Source organism: Hyaena hyaena, unplaced genomic scaffold (assembly GCF_003009895.1).
Source record: "Hyaena hyaena isolate Hyena2069 unplaced genomic scaffold, ASM300989v1 scaffold_138, whole genome shotgun sequence".
In the NCBI taxonomy this organism is placed as follows: Eukaryota; Metazoa; Chordata; class Mammalia; order Carnivora; family Hyaenidae; genus Hyaena; species Hyaena hyaena.
The window spans coordinates 1,755,445-1,771,173 of NW_024080770.1; the positions used below are offsets into that span (position 1 = coordinate 1,755,445).

The following is a 15,729-nucleotide window of genomic DNA, read 5'->3' on the forward strand; positions in this document are numbered from 1 at the left end:
GCACGGCTGTATGTGGTAGCCTTCTCTTGGTCTCTTGGAAGGAGCTGCCTCCTGTACAGACTGAGTAGGAATGCGGACAGGAGAGGCTCACCTGAAGGAGGGATTTCAGCAGCATAATCTGCGTCAGCCGGTTCCTGTTCTCTCTGTAGACCAGAGACACAAATACTCACCAGGATGGTGATGTGGGCGGAGAGCGCACACTTGCCTGCCCCGTTCCCCTTGTGATTAGATTCTCCATAAGGCTTATCTTGTTGAGTTGCCCAGGACAGTTGACTTGCAGAGCCAAGAAGCAGACCAGAGAATTAACGGCTTGCCCCAAAGGTGGGAGGCAGTTACTGGTGGGGCAGCCTAAGGAATTGTTGTGGGGTCCAAGGGCCCCTCTCAAGGCTGCTGAGGGATTTGAGAGTAGAGGGAGAGAAGTGAGGGCAAAACCAGGAAGGTCAAAGTGGAGAAAGGAGTGGCCAGAAAACACAGGGAGGGCAGCTGGGGTGGAATGGGCGGGAGAGGGTTCGGGGGAGAGAGGCTGGTGGCCTTACCCGGTCTTTCCCGTGTCTATGGGATGATGCAGGGAAGGCAGTGGGACCTTGCTCATGATGAAGAGGATCACCTCGGAGCGCTGGTAAGTGGGCAACGTGCTGGCAAAGGACCCTGCAGGGAAGAGATGGAGGAGGGGGTCAGTGCGGGTGAGGCCTGCAGCTGCCAGGGTCTCAGACGAGGAAACTACTGCCCAGAGTGCAGGCTGTGTCTCTGAGGAAGACAAGACGAGCAGAGGGAGAACCTAGATGACTCCAGGGGGCTCTTCCTGACTCCAGTTCCTTCACTTGTTACCGCGCGGTGGTTAGCGTCCCGGGGAGGGAGAGGGGGGCGCCGACAGTGCTAAGCCGGGAAGGCCCTGAAGTGATGGGCTCTACAAGCCGGAGAGGCGGCCGCGTGGCTCTCCCCTTGCGCATCCATGTGCACATCCGTGGCCGTTTCCCTGTCCTCCGTCCTGCCTTTTCTCTTCCTTCTCGCCTCCCCTCCAATCGCTCTAACGGGGAAGCATCAGAGAGGCCCGCCGGGGACTGGGGTGCAGGGAGAGGTCGTTCTGTGCTCTCCCTCAGGCCAGAACCGGGCCAGTCCGTGGGCTGTGCGCGCCGTCGACGGATTCCATTTTCTCCAACGTCCGCGAATAACACGATTTGAGCGGAGGAGCGGGTGACCCTCTAACAGGGCTGCGGCGTGGGCCCTGCGGAGGCCGCCCTCTGCCTCACCCAACCCAGTTGGGACCCAGCGGCGCCGGGTCCCGCCCGCCAGGCCCCGCCCCTCGCCGGGCGCCGCCCACCCAGGCCCCGCCCCTCGCCGGGCCCCGCCCGCCAGCCCCGCCCCTCGCCGGGCACCGCCCACCCAGGCCCCGCCCCTCGCCGGGCACCGCCCACTCAGGCCCCGCCCCGGGCCCCACCTATGGTCTTGATGACGGCCTCCTGGAACATGCGCTCTTCGTGCTCCTTGATGATCTTGGTGCCCAGGCTGAGCGCCCCGTCGTAGCTCCCGGTCAGGGCGTAGTCGATGCTGAGCCGCAGCTGCCTCAGCAGAGTGTTGAACATCTCCAGCACCGTGGGCCCTGAGCACAGCGGGTGGGAGACCCGAGATCCAGGGCTGGAACCGCCCCCGCCTCCCGCCCCGTCTCCCCTGCCCTGCATCCCAGCCAGGGGCTTCTTCTGCCCCCCACCTGCCCTGGCTGACTTCTAAGGAAAACCGGCTCTGACACCTCCCTGCGCTCCCTCGTCCTTTTCTGGAAGGGGAAGCGGCCTCCTGCCAAGGGCGGTTGTTTGTCCTTGGAGGCTTCCCAGCCCCTACGCTGTCACCCAGGCCCCCTTACCGACAGAGCCGGTGGCAGCGATGACGGCAGCTTCCGACAGGACCTCCACGATGCCCGCCCGCACCGTGGCCGCGCTGCGGCTGTTGGCATCCAGGTGGCTCAGGAGCTGCTGGATAACCAGGTGGGAGTGCTGCGGCTGGGGGGAGGAAGACGTGCTGGCCCCAAACAGCAACCCCCACGTGGCCTCTGCGCCAGGGCAGCCCTCGGCTGGGACCCCACGGCCGGGGTGGACAAAAGTGAGGTCCTGAGGCGGGTGGGCACCACCCCGGTTCCTTGTCCTCAGTGCCTCTCTCTTGGTCCAACAGGAGCCGAACCCTGTCCCAGTGACCACCTGGATTTCCAGAGTTGTCCTGGGCCCTTCCGCCTCAAATGGGTCAAAAGTCAATTTTAAAATACTGTCTTCCGTTTCATCGTTCCCGGGTCCCAGGTCATATGGACAAGGGCCACCTCGGCCACAGGGTTTATTTAGTCCCGGGGCGCACAAAGTGTAGCCCAGTTACATGGGGACAGTACAGCAATTGAGAGTGTTTAGTAAGCAATGCAACGAGGCCATCTGTGGCAGCCAAGTGTGGCCTGGGGGCTTGTATTTTGCATGAGTTTTTCATTTACTTTTTCCAAGAATTCTTACTAATTGTACTTTATAAAGTATTGATCTCTGCCGTACCAGAAAGAAAACCAAACCCGCCCTTCCTCACAGCTGGATTAAGCAGCACAGTTAGACACCCAGAGGCTTAGGAGATGTCACAGAGGACAGCTGGCTTTCTCCTTTGGCGCCCTGTCACGCTCCCAGAGGCGCCCTAGGCCAGGAGGACCAGCTGGACCGGGAGCCACCATACCTGAATCGAGTACATGATGATTTTAAAGCAACGGATGGCGAACACCTTGGGTTCCCAAAGACAGTGGTTGTCTAGATGGCTGTGGGGGAGACAACATGGGGGGATGGCTATGAAATGCAAAGCAATGTTAGGGAGGAGAGACAAGCTTGGGGGCAGAGGGGCCTCCTGAGAGACCCTGTCCCTTACAGAGCTCCCTGGCAGTGAGGGAGGGAAGGGCATGAGGGCCTCCCAGGCAGTCCCACAGCAAGAGCTGGAGGGAAGCCAAGGAACAGAGTTCCACAGCTGTGGACTCAGGAATGAAGCCAGGCACCCAACTTCAGTTTCGGGGGCCTCCTACCCACTCCTCCCCCGACCCTGCACATGGCCCCTGCATGGTGGCTTCTGCTGTCACAGCGCAGGGAATGCAGGCACAGACGAGGGACTGACTCAGCCATGGCACCACCACCACCCCTTTTCCACTCCCTCCGAGTCAGCAAGATGCCAGAACCCCAACGGTTCTCTGAGGGCTGGGGCTGGGGGTGGGGGTCACTCACATGAGAACAGGCTTGATGGCATTTTTGATGTTGCCAAAGGCGGCCCGGCCCAGCAGCTCCCGAAGGCACCTCTCGGCCAGCTCCGCTGGGTTCTCTTTCTCCTTTTCTGGCGCTTGGAGGGGCGAAGGAGAGCGGCTGCGGAAACACACAGCACGTGGGTAAGGGACGGAAGGCAAAGCCGGAGTCGGGTTTTGTGCAGCCTGAGTGTCTGTGCTGCATCCTGCAAGCGGAGAGATAGACAGGAGTCTGATGTGGGCCACAGGAGGTAACGCGGGAGACTTCATGGCTGTCAGAGATTAAACAGGGTCACGAAGCCCAGGGTGGAGGAAGATCAGGGGAGAAGGGGTCAAAGTCTCCTTCTGGGAATCCTTGAGGATGGGCCTGATGTGCCCCGTGGGAAGGACAGATGCCCTGCGCACCATGGGCCTGGGGAGGCACAGACCACGAGTGTCTCCATCCCTCCCAAGCTTGGCAAGGAAAAAGATGGGGAGGCACACCGAGTAAGAGAAAGCAAAAGACAGTGGGAGAGAGGAGGGAGAAAAAAAAAGAGGGAGGGAAGAAAGAAAGGCATGGTGGTTACCCCAGATGTGACTCAGTGTCACAGGGCTGGGCCCAGATCTGGAGAGAAGGAGCCCCAGGTCCCTGGGCCCTGAGACCGCCAGAGACCACAGAGGGAGCATGAGAGTGAGGTGCGATTCCAGGAACAGCCAGCAGAGGGCACACTATTACCCTCCCCTCTGTCCCCGACTCCACAGGCTCAAAGGACAGAGTGAGGACCTTAAACAGCCTCACCCACTTCCCAGATGGACAGCAACACGAGTCTCTCCCTGCATCCCATTTTACAGATGGGAAGAGCGAGGGGTGGGGACAGATGGATCCCATGTCTGAGGGCTCCCAGATTAAAACCCAGTATCTGCAACTTGTGTCCAGTGGCTACTGGCTGGTCAAGCATGTTTTGAGAGCCCGAAATAACAGTAGGAAGTGAGAGAGGAAGGAAGGTCAGGAAGGGAAAGTCCTCAGTAACCGGAGCCATGGAAAGCATTTAAAACCTCCTTGGCCTGCTGCTTTCAGAGAGACAGAGATAACCCGACTCCTGGTTCTCTGTGCTCCTGCCAGCACACACTTACCCCCAGAGAGCCCACCACAGGCACCATCCTTCTTTACGAATGCAGGTTTTAGGGGGCGCGGCAAGCTGCCAGAAGGCCAGACCCAAGGCTCCTAGGGAGCCAGCCTTGGACTCACTGCAGAACAAGTCGCAAAAGCCAAGATCACTGGCCTCTTCGCTGGGCTTTAGCAACCAGCCCAGGCCATGTGGTTCCCAGGCAGATGGAAAAGGCAGGCTGGGGGTGCTGCACGTGTCTGCTGCCCAAGCTCCAGCCTCCCCTGCTTACCTCTCTGCCTCCTCTACATGCTGCAGATTGAAAAGCAGTGACGGGACAATTTTGTCCATGTGCTGCGGGTCCCAGATGTTGGCCTGCAATTCGTCGTTCACCGTCTTCCTCACCACCCCTTGCAGACCTTTGATGCCTGACATTCTGATTCTGTAAGGAAAAGGGCAAATCACACCTCAGGCCCCTGAGAAGCCCTGCATCTGTGGTAAGGAGAGGGGAACGGCATGGGGGGTGGGGTGCATTCGTCCATCCAAAAAGCAGGATGGAGCGCACCTTCTGCCCTTCATGTGACTCAGCCCCTGGCTGGCTGGCTTCCTGTGTGAGTGGATGTGAGCCCAAGAAGCCACAGCCTCTGGCCTCTCCTGGAGATTGCCAGGCCGCCCTTGCCCGCTACCACTTGGGTTTCTTCTCCTCCTCGTTAGCACCCCGCTGGGTTTGTTCTAGCTTGAGCCGAGATGGAAGGGCTCAGAGCACTGCCAAGAACTGATGAAGCAGAATGCAGGGCTATGAGCAAGTTCCGGGGGGAAGGAGGTTTGCAAGGAGAGGCACAGAGCTGCCGGACTCTGGGCACCGAGGTCTCAGCTGGCGCTAAGCGGGCTGAGAAACCAGGAAATCGAGTAACAGCACAGAGGAGGCCCCTTTCACACCCCCCATGCCACTGTGCTGACCCAGGGGCCCTGTGGGCAGCATCCCTTAACTGACTGTGTGTTTCATCCCCAAGTTTCTATTTTTTTTTGTAACCAAACTTCTTTTTCTGATTATAAAATAATACATGCCGATTATAGAAGAGTATAAAGAAGATTTACCCCCATTGTCACCATGCAGAGATAACCATCACTGGCATTTTGGTGTCTTTCCTTTCTTCTGTGCATAATGCGTAACAGAATTAAGAACCTATTGCATCTGTAATCTGTATTGGCTCCCCTGCTCCATAACATTCTATCATAAGCATTTTCCTATTTCACTAACTCTTCATAAACGTGTATGACTACTGTCCTAAGAACTTTCTCAACTAGTCCCCTATTGGTCATTTAAGTTGTTTCTAAATTTTTTGCTACTATAATAACACTATGATAGGTGGCACCATATAAAACACTTAGATATGTTTCAAATCAGAGCCATGAGTGGAATTACTGAATCAAAAGGTAAGAAACGATAGGCTCCCAACATTGCCGTGATGCTCTCCCCACCCCCTGTGGGCCAGCCACAGGAGAATGCCATCTTTACCAGGTGTCGCATCAGTGCTGGGGAGGTCTCACTGTAAACATCTGTGCTAATTTATGCCTCAGAAAAGTAGCTATTTCAGTTCATATTCTTTGAAAAAAAATTTAAAAAATTTTTTTAAATTTTTTAACGTTTATTTTATTTTTGAGACAGAGAGAGACAGAGTATGAGTGGGGGAGGGTCAGAGAGAGAGGGAGACACAGAATCTGAAACAGGCTCCAGGCTCTGAGCTGTCAGCACAGAGCCCGACGCGGGGCTCGAACCCACGGACTGTGAGATCATGACCTGAGCCGAAGTCGGCCGCTCAACCGACTGAGCCACCCAGGTCACCCCCCAATTTTTTTAATGTTTAATTTTTGAGACAGAGAGAGAGAGACAGAGAGAGAGACAGAGCCTAAGCAGGGGGTAGGCAGAGGGAGAGGGAGAATCTGAAGTAGTAGAGGTGGCTACTGTGGGGCCAGTGCTGGGGAGAGGACAAGGGGCTCCCTCCCCCAGGGGCCCCCACTGCCCATCAGGGTAGCACGCTTCCAGAGTCCATGAGTACTTCAAGAGATGGGGACTGGGGAGGCCAGGATACTGCCAACCACTCACACGGTGACCCGTCATTCCACAGGCTCTCAAGCCACGGGAATCGGCAACCTAGGAGATAGAAGGATTCCCTTCCTGTTCCTCCAGCCCAGCCATGGAAGCTGTTGTTTGGGGCACATGGGGCTCCCTCACCCCGCTGATGCACAAAATAGGGTACTCAGGGCCTTCCTGAGGTGCTGGTGTGAGAAAGAAAAATGCCATTGACTGAGTTCTGGAACAAGCGCCTGGAGAACTGGGCTACTGTGGGTGTGCTGGCCACATGTCAACTTTAGCCCTGAAGCTTCTTCCTTCTCTGACTCCTCCAGCCCTTCTCCTTCCTTCCCCCTTCTCCTCCTCCCCCCTTCTCTCTCCTTCCTTGTCTCCTGAGAACATATTTTCTGGTTTCATGTGGCCTCCCCAAGGCGATAACACACCCTTGTGGGCACCTTATCTTCCAAACACAAGGCCTATCACGAAACACCCACTCGCTGCTTCCTCACCTATTTACCACCCCATCGGTCTGATGCCTTATCTTCTGTCTGCACATATTCATGTAAATTCCCTTGTGATTTTATTTGGGTTTTATTTCATCATTGATAAGTGTATTTCTGTGATTTAAATAACTTCATAGGTTTGAGTGTGTGGATGTAAAAGTGTATTCTGTAATTCAAGGTGTTTATCTGAAAGCATTTATTCGGGGTGCCTGGCTGGCTCCGCCAAAAGAGCGTGGGACTCCTGATCTTGGGGTTGTGAGTTCGAGCCACATGTTGGGTGCAGGGACTGCTTAAAAAAATGAGATCTTAAAAAAAAAAAAGAGAAAGCATTCATTCATTCATTTATTCACTCAACAACTGTTTATTGAGTGCTTACCAGTCTCCGGTACTGGTGCTGCATCTCAGATGCAGATGAGAAACAATGATTCTCAACTTCACAGAGCTTACAGTCTGGTGAGGGGACAGGCAATGAGTGAGAAACAATAAGCACATTATGAATCATGTTCATATGAAATGTGTTTGAAGGGGATCATGCTATGGGGGGAAAACCAGAGCAGGGTGAGGGAGAAGAGAAGTGGGTGCGTGGGATGTTCAAGCGAAGACAGGGTTGACTAGAGGTTATTTGGGCAAGGGCTTTCAGGAGGTGAGCAAGCAAGCTAGTCAGATCTACGGAGGCAGCAGTCCAAGCACAGGAACAGATCATGCAAGGGCCCTGTGGTAGGAATGTCCTTGGTACGCCTGTGGGGCAGTGAAAGGGCCTGTGTTACTGTGGGGGAATGAATTGGGGCGAATGTGGAGGAGACAAAGTCAGGATGGCAGCAGAGATCAGTCAATGTGAAGACTTGAGCTTTTTTAAAAACAATTTTGTATGTTTATTTATTTATTTTTGAGAGAGAAAGAGAGCAAGCAGGGGAGGGGCAGAAAGAGAGGGAGACAGAATCCCAAGCAGGCTCCACACTGGCAGTGCAGGGCTCGATATGGGGCTTGAACTCAAGAACTGTGAGATCATGACTTGAGCCAAAACCAAGAGGCGGACATTTAACCAACCAAGTCATCCAGATGTCCCTGAAGACTTGGGCTTTTTATTGGCAGGTATATATTGTGATTGATAGTGGTGAGTGGGTGTATTTCTGGGTGTATAAATGCATGTACTACTGAATGAAAGGGCACAGGTACGTGCATGTGTGTTATGTGTACGCTGTCGCTGGCTCTCAAATTTGGCTCCCAGGACCATTACTTTCCATCTGCTCCTATTTTGTGCCTCAGAAGGTTTTCCCTTGAAAGCATGTGTTGGGAGCCCAACTCTGCCCCCTTGCCCATTTCAGTCCTGACAGGTGCTCTCTTCCTCCCCAGCAACGTCAGAGCAGAGGTAAACACTGATGAAATTGGACAGCAAACTCTGGGCTGGGAACTCTGTAAGACCCATCGATGCTTTTGTCATCAGCTGAGGGGCCCCCTCCCTTCCCCTACTCACTTGGTCTTGATTTCCATGTCATCGTGGCTGGAGTGGCACATTTCACTGAAGCGGGATACAAAGAAGTCATAGCTCCGGTGATAGGACGGGGTGTCCTCCTCGATGTTGGCAAACTTCACAAACTATCCAGGAGGAGAGAAAGAAGAGTACAGGTGAGAGGTGAGCCACTGTGTTCTGCACCTGCGGGCTCTGGGACTTGCCGTCCCCTGGCCCCCTGCCCTACTGAAGCCACGGGACACACACATCCAGGAACCATGCATTCCAGGGTGTGGCTCTGGTCTGCTTCCCAAAGCACACCCGGTCTGCACACTCTATGGGTTCCAAATCCTGCTCGATCTTCCTGTCTACACCACATGACTGGACCCTGTGGCCCTTCTTGGCCCTTCCCTGCTGAGGTGAGCAGAGGTGTCTCCCTTAAGCTCCCACCTCCTTCTGCGTCCAGAGCTGCACCAAACACACGGGGTGGGGGTGGGGGGACAGTTAGGGATCCACAGAAACAGCCAAAGCCAACGCCAAACCGTCTCTCAACCCTTTAGAATGAATTCTGGGGAATCAAGAACAAATCTGAAATGTGATTTAAAAATGTCATTCCATTTTATTGCTTAAAATTTGAGCCCATTTTTTTAAAGTTTGCCCATTCAGTTAAGTCTTGCTCCGCGTTATCAGCTGCTAGATGCTTGCTGCCACATATCCAATTCTAAACAGGGACTTAATTTCAATGGAACCCCACAGAGAAGCAAGGATCATGGACTAAGTGGAGTCAAATTGCTAAAAATTAAGTATAATTCTTATAGGTTATTTTGCTTAATGTTACAAATTTAGTGCTGTGAACAACTCAGAAGGTTATGCTTATAATAAAATCTATTCTCCATTATTCTGTCTTGTGTTGTTATTTCATTTTTACCATCATTTGTTGGTTCTAAAAGGATATGCCATTATTTCCAAAATTATCTAGCTAGTGCACTCATAATATTATTGATTGCCAGTCTATTTCTCTATTTATTTACGAAAATATCTGTTACCTTTTCCTGGATGACAATTAGTAACTTCCACAAACATCATTAGTTATTCTTTCACTAAGAAATGTGCATTTATTTTCTGCTGACTGAGAAAATCTCAATGTACAAGGCAGATAAGGAGATCTTTCTTTCCAAGTTAACATCTAAAATGTTTACATCTATTTGAAAGCGAATATTCTGGTATTAGCAATAAATCCAAATGACACTGCTTGCATTATCGATGTGGTTCTGCACAACGCATCATGGTCATCCGTGTGATCACAAGGTCACTGACTGGACATGAGTTCAAGAAAAACAATCAAGTTAGCCTTTGGCTACATGAACTTTTTTCCCTAATGTTTATTTATTTACTTATATTTGAAAGAGAGAGAGCACAAGTGGGGGAGAGCCAGAAAAAGAGCGGAAGACACAGAATCTGAAGCAGGCTCTGAGCTGTCAGCCCAGAGACCGACACAGGGCTTGAACCCATGAACCATGAGATCAAGACCTAAGCCAAAGTCTGATGCTCGACCGACTGAGCCACTCGGGGGCCCCTGGCTATGTGACCTTCTTCAGACACATCTTAAGTGTCCATCTACTCAAAGGGGACATGCAGCCATCAGAGGTTCTAACTGCAGATCTATCTCTCACTGGTAGTGTGACTTTCCAGTGGGACATTTCACTTCCCTTATGCTCTGGTTTTCCCACAGTCTTCATTCACTAAGATTCTTTATTTTTTAATTTGTACTGTATCTACTTCACATATGATGAGGCAGCTTCAGACATCTTAACCTGAGTGTATGCAAGAGAAAACGCATTTAAAATAGTTAAAGCAAAACTGAAAAAAAAAGAGACCATACCAAAAAAAGAGATATAGTCAAAGATTTTGTCTCTAACATTTACTGATTGCGTAGACTCAAATGTATGTCAGGAGGATGGATGCCCAGACTTCATGTCCACTGGTTTGGGAGTTTGGGGGCCAGCAGTGCCGAGCGTGAGGAAGCTCGAGCACATCGGTACTACCTGAAGCATCTTACACACATCACCTCTTAGACTTCTCAGAATGGCTCTAAGTTACAGAGATTATGGTACAACGGAGTCACAGGGCTCAGCAACCACACAGACTTCTGCCACGTGCCCCAGACATGCTGAGTCACCCTGGGAGGAGCCCCAGGGGTTTACCTTTGAGCAAGGTCCCAGGAAACTTGCCGGGGCAGTCCCCATTTGAGAAATATGGCAGAGCCACTGATGGACAACCTGGGTGTCTGCCACACACACCATCACCGTCTCCCGACACTGATGCCACTCTGGGGCCATTCCTGGTCTCTGTGGGACGTGACGGCCAGTTCCCCTTCACTTCCAACTTTGTCTTCTTCTTCAAAGTGCCATGAAGCCAGGAGCGGGAGGGACAGCGAGCGGGTCAGGAGCACAGCCTGAGCACTTGTTCATGCCTGGTGTCTCTGAGACTGGCCGTTATCCATGCTGTACTGACTGCTAAATATTCTGACCAGTACTCACTGGCTGTCAGGTTAGAGTTGACATTACAATCAATATTTTAAAAATTGAGGAGCGTCTGGGCGGCTCGGTCAGTTAAGTGTTCAATTCTTGATTCCGGCTCAGGTCATAATCCCAAGGTTCATGGGTTCAAGCCCCACATTGGGCTCTGTGTTGCAGTGTGGAACCTGCTTGGGATTCTCTCTCTCTCTGCTCCCCCTCCACTACACTCATGGTCTCTCTCAAAATAAATAAATAAACTTAAAAACACTGAAAATCCATGATGGCTGCTGAGGTAACGCGGGACAGAAAACATGAGTGGGGATTCCTTTTCTACCACCATGGGTGGCCTTCCTCTAGACTGAGCTAACCGTTTCTTCCGAATTGATGCCAACGGCACCAGCGGTTGACCTCCCTCACTCTTCCCTTCTGTGACCGTCGGCGTCCCTCCATGTTTACCCTTCTGCACTCTTCTTCCCCGAAACTTAGTTCTGAGTCTTCTCAAATTTTGCTTTTGACAACACAGTTCTTCCATTTGACTAGACAACGGTTCCCCCTCTGCTGCTGGGGCCACTGTTGGACAGACATCTCCTTGCTCTGCCTCTTGTCATCTGTGTGACAGTGGACAAGTTGTGTAACTTCTGAGCCACGGGTTCCTCGTCTGTAAAGTCGGGACACTAGGACCTATGTCATGGGGTGGTCACTGGGACTAAGCAAGGGGAGGTCTGCAGTGACTAGCACAGCGCCTGACACTGAGGAGTGATCAGGAAACAGTGCTGCCGTGGCCTTGGTGACAGCGGCTGGGTATGGTCTGGTCCATCAGCTCCAGCCACCCCGAGGCCAAGCCCTCCGAAGCACCATTCAGGGACTGAGGTCATTTAGTGCAGTAAGGTGGGACAGAGCACGGCACGCAGGGGCAGGAGGTGGAGGCTGGCATGGGACATCCAGCAGCCATCGCTGCAAGACCAGGAACAAATCGGCGCAACATTGTTTTTCTTCTCTTTCAAACGCATCCGTCATCTCTTAGGAAGGTGAATAAAGTAGAGATAATTAAGAAAATCTCCCTGAGTTCCTGGACAAACGGGAAGTCTGTGAATCCAAGTTTTAATATCAGCAAGGCTCTCATTTCTAAGAGGCATACATTTGTTATGGGTCCTCCAGGATTCAGCACCGCCCAGTCACGGGATGGGTGTCCGCTGGGGCAGTGTACAAATACACACAAGACACCACTCGTTCTGTTTGCTCATCACACCTGACCAGAAAGACAAATTTCAAATATGGTTGTAGTGAAGCTTGTTTGCTCTGGTGTCACTCACACCTTGCTCTGTTGGAAGTTCTCAAAACAGTCAAAAGGCACGGGCCCTAGAAAAAGCTATTTATAGACAGGCATTCGTATCCAGATGGAGCCACCCCAGGCCCAGCGCCCCATCTTTACCGCAGGGTGTGGATGGCAACAGTATGCAAAACAAGCAGCTAACACCCACAATCCAACTTGTAACAACAATAAATATTTCCTTTTATTCCCCCAATTTTTTATTTAAATTCTAGTCAGTTAAGATACAGTGCAATATTGGTTTCAAGAGTAAAATTCAGTGATGCATCACTTACATACAACAGCCAGTGCTCATCACAAGTGCCCTTGTCAATGCGCATCCCCCATCTAGCCCATTCCCCACCCACTCCCCTCCATCAACCCTCAGTTTGTTCTCTATCTTTTTTTTTTTTTAATTTAAATCTTAGTTAACAACATTAAATATTTCTATGGCACCTGCCGCTTACACATCCTATTAGTTTTCTGGGGCCACATCACTCTGAGCTCTGCCTTCTTCTTCATATTGTTTTCTCCTCTGTATCGAATCTCTCTCTGTCTCTCTCTTGTAAGACCCTTGTGACTTATATAAGGCCCACTGGGCTAATCTAGGATAATCTCCCCATTTCAGGATCCTTAGCTTAATCAAACCTGCAGAGACCCTGTGTCCATATAAACCTGTGATGTCCCCAGGTTCCAGGGACTGGCACATGGATGTCCTTCAGTGGGCCATTTGTCAGTCTACCCAAACATGCATTATCTAATGTCGTTTTTGGCAAACCAGTGAGTTTTGCAGGACTATATTGCTCCCATTGTGAAGATGAGGAAACCAAAGCTCTAAGGGAGCAAGTGAATTATTTCAGGTTAACCAGCTTGTGACAAAGTGGGGCTGGCCCTCCAAGCTCCATACTTAGGAATTCTGATACTCTGAGGCTCTTTGCCCTCTACCAGTGGTTTTTATTTTATTTATTTAAAATTTTTTTAATATCTATTTATTTTTGAGAGAGTGCAAGCAGGGGAGGGGCAGAGAGAGGAAGACAGAAGATCCGAAGCAGACTCTGCACTGACAGCAGCGAGCCTAAGGTGGGGCTTGAACTCACGAACCATGAGATCATGACCTGAGCCGATGTTGGACACTCAACTGACTGAGCCACCCAGGCATCCCCACCTGTGTTTTTTAAATTTTTAAAAAAAAATTTTTTTAATGTTTTTTATTTATTTCTAGGAGAGAGAGAGAGAGAGACAGTGTGAGCAGGGGAGGGTCAGAGAGAGAGGGAGTCACAGACTGAAACAGGCTCCAGGCTGAGCTGGCAGTCAGCACAGAGCCCGACGCGGGGCTCGAACCCACGAACCGCAAGATCATGACCTAAGCGAAAGTCGGACACTTAACCGACTAAGCCACCCAGGCGCCCCTGTGTTTTTTAAATTTTAATGTGCATTGGCATGACCCGGGGAGCCAAATGCAGACTTCTGAGCCAGCCCAGATAGTGAACAAGACTATCTGGGGAGGAGGGCCCATGTGTCTGTATTCTGAAGAGCCATCCCTCAGCCAACTTCTCCCCTGGAGATTCTGGGGCAAGGGATCTCCAGACCCTATGTCCTTTGTCCCTTTACTAGCAAGCTGGACCAGTAGATCTGGAAATGTTCCCAGTCGGGCTGAGAGGGAGACCGCTTATTCAGGATGTTGGAGAAATGTAAAGAAATGTTCTTGGTAATGGAGGTCAGGCAAGGCTGGATAGATGGCCATCTCCTTTGAAGACCACCTCCTTTGAACTGGAGTGGTTCAGGGTTAAACCAAGGGTTGGTTGGGTGACCCAGCCTTGGCTCTGTCTCTGGAGCCCAGAGCGGCCTGGGGGCTAGAGCTTTGAGATGTAGGCTGTCAACCACTCTATTCCCATATTTCCCAGGACTCTTGCTCTGCTAGGAGGTCTGGCGATGAGAATGCACTTAATGTCCATCGGGAACCTCCTACACAGAGGGTATGTGCCCTGTTCATTGCATTATGAGTAATGTAAAATAGGTAACTTTTTGGTGCCAAGATTTCTGAGCACCCCTAGGAACCCTTGGTGTGACAGCTTGATAGAAGGAGCGTCTCTCTCTCAAGTCTGAAAGTATGACTGCCCCCACACACCGGCCCTGATGACCTGGTCAGGGAGGGTGGGCCTGGGGCATCCCTTGGGGAGAGCCCACACTGAGCTGCTCCTGAGTCTTCCAGGGGCTGACAGGAACCTTCAGTAACTGTGGTTCAGAGGCACCTGGTCAAGGCACCACACCCACTGCGGAAGTCCACCTGGGCAGTGCCACGACCTGGCAGACATGGGTTAGGACACGAGAGTTTCAGGGTGAGTAATGCCTTCATCCCTCTTACAGGTTAGTGTTATGGTTATAAGAAGGGGTCTGGAGCCAGTCTGCAGGGTTTGGTTTTTTTTTTTCTAACTTTTACTTATTTATTTTGAGAGAGAGAGAGAGAGAGAGACAGAGAGAGAATCCCAAGTAGGCTCCATGCTGTCAGTGCAGAGCCTGATGCGGAGCTCAAACTCATGAACTGTGAGATCATGACCTGAGCCAAAATCAGAAGTCGGACACTTAACCAACTGAGCCACCCAAGTGCCCCCGGGCTGCATTTCTGAGTCTCACCTCCTCCACTTATGAAGCTTATCTAGGGCAAGTTAATTAAGCTTCCTATATACCTCAGTTGCCCCATCTGTAAAATCAAGCTAATGAGAGCAGTCGCCTCTTCAACTTGGTATGACCAACCCACCTCAGTTGCAGCCTCATTTCCCTCCCAGTGCATTTTCAGTTCACTATGAACGCTCCCTGGATTCCCACTGGGCCCATTTATTTACCTGTGTGATGGTCACTCTTTTTTTCATACTGCATGATAGAGCAAGGACTTCCTGTCTGCTTCACCCCTATTACTGCTAATTCATACCTAACAAGTGGCTTTTGTTAGAATACTGCTTGCCTAATGAATAAGACTGTGAAATAATAAAGCTGGGTTTGTTTTTGGTTTTATATTTCTAAGATATAGTAATGATGAGGAAGGTCTCCATAGCAACAAAGGGAAGATTCTGGGCATGTGACACTTCAAAGGCCCCAGGCCCTACTAGGGCCACCCTTTCAAGATCAAAGTTTCAGCTCTTTCTACACAACAAAGGGTGTGCTTGCTGGAGCAGGTCACCAACCCTCCGCACAGGGAGCGGGGAGCCACAATTATGAGAATCTTGAGGGTTGCCAAGGGCCTGAGTTAATAAAGGGAAAGCAATCTCCAAATATTGACACTGTAAAAGCAGCTCTCCCCGGGTGTGGAAAATGGAAGCCGAGCTGGCTGGCCTCATGTCTGCACGAGCGGAGTGTCTCCAAGCAGAAGTTAGCCTTTCCTTCTCGTGCAGATGAGCGTTGTGAGCTGCGGGTCTAGAATCTCAGGGTACAGAGAAAAGCCCACCTGTCTCAGGGATCTAGATCTGCAGGCTGCTCCTCCACCAGGAGGAATGGGACCCGCTTCTCAGCTTCACCGTGACCAATCCTCACTGGGAAGCAGACCATTGGCA

At 51.4% G+C, this 15,729-nt stretch overlaps 1 protein-coding gene across 2 annotated transcripts in view; it reads right to left on the bottom strand.

Moving 5' to 3' along the window:
* The window catches only part of EFR3B (EFR3 homolog B), an 88,745-nt gene that overhangs the window by 19,020 nt on the left and 53,996 nt on the right, over positions 1-15,729 (bottom strand). For both annotated transcript variants that reach the window (XM_039238346.1, XM_039238347.1), the window contains exons 5-12: positions 8,378-8,499; positions 4,619-4,768; positions 3,228-3,362; positions 2,695-2,773; positions 1,859-1,994; positions 1,439-1,600; positions 537-648; positions 92-143 (exon numbers count right to left, since the gene is read on the bottom strand). In XM_039238346.1, coding sequence (XP_039094277.1) covers positions 92-143; positions 537-648; positions 1,439-1,600; positions 1,859-1,994; positions 2,695-2,773; positions 3,228-3,362; positions 4,619-4,768; positions 8,378-8,499 — 948 coding nt within the window. The remainder of the gene's footprint in view (positions 1-91; positions 144-536; positions 649-1,438; positions 1,601-1,858; positions 1,995-2,694; positions 2,774-3,227; positions 3,363-4,618; positions 4,769-8,377; positions 8,500-15,729) is intronic.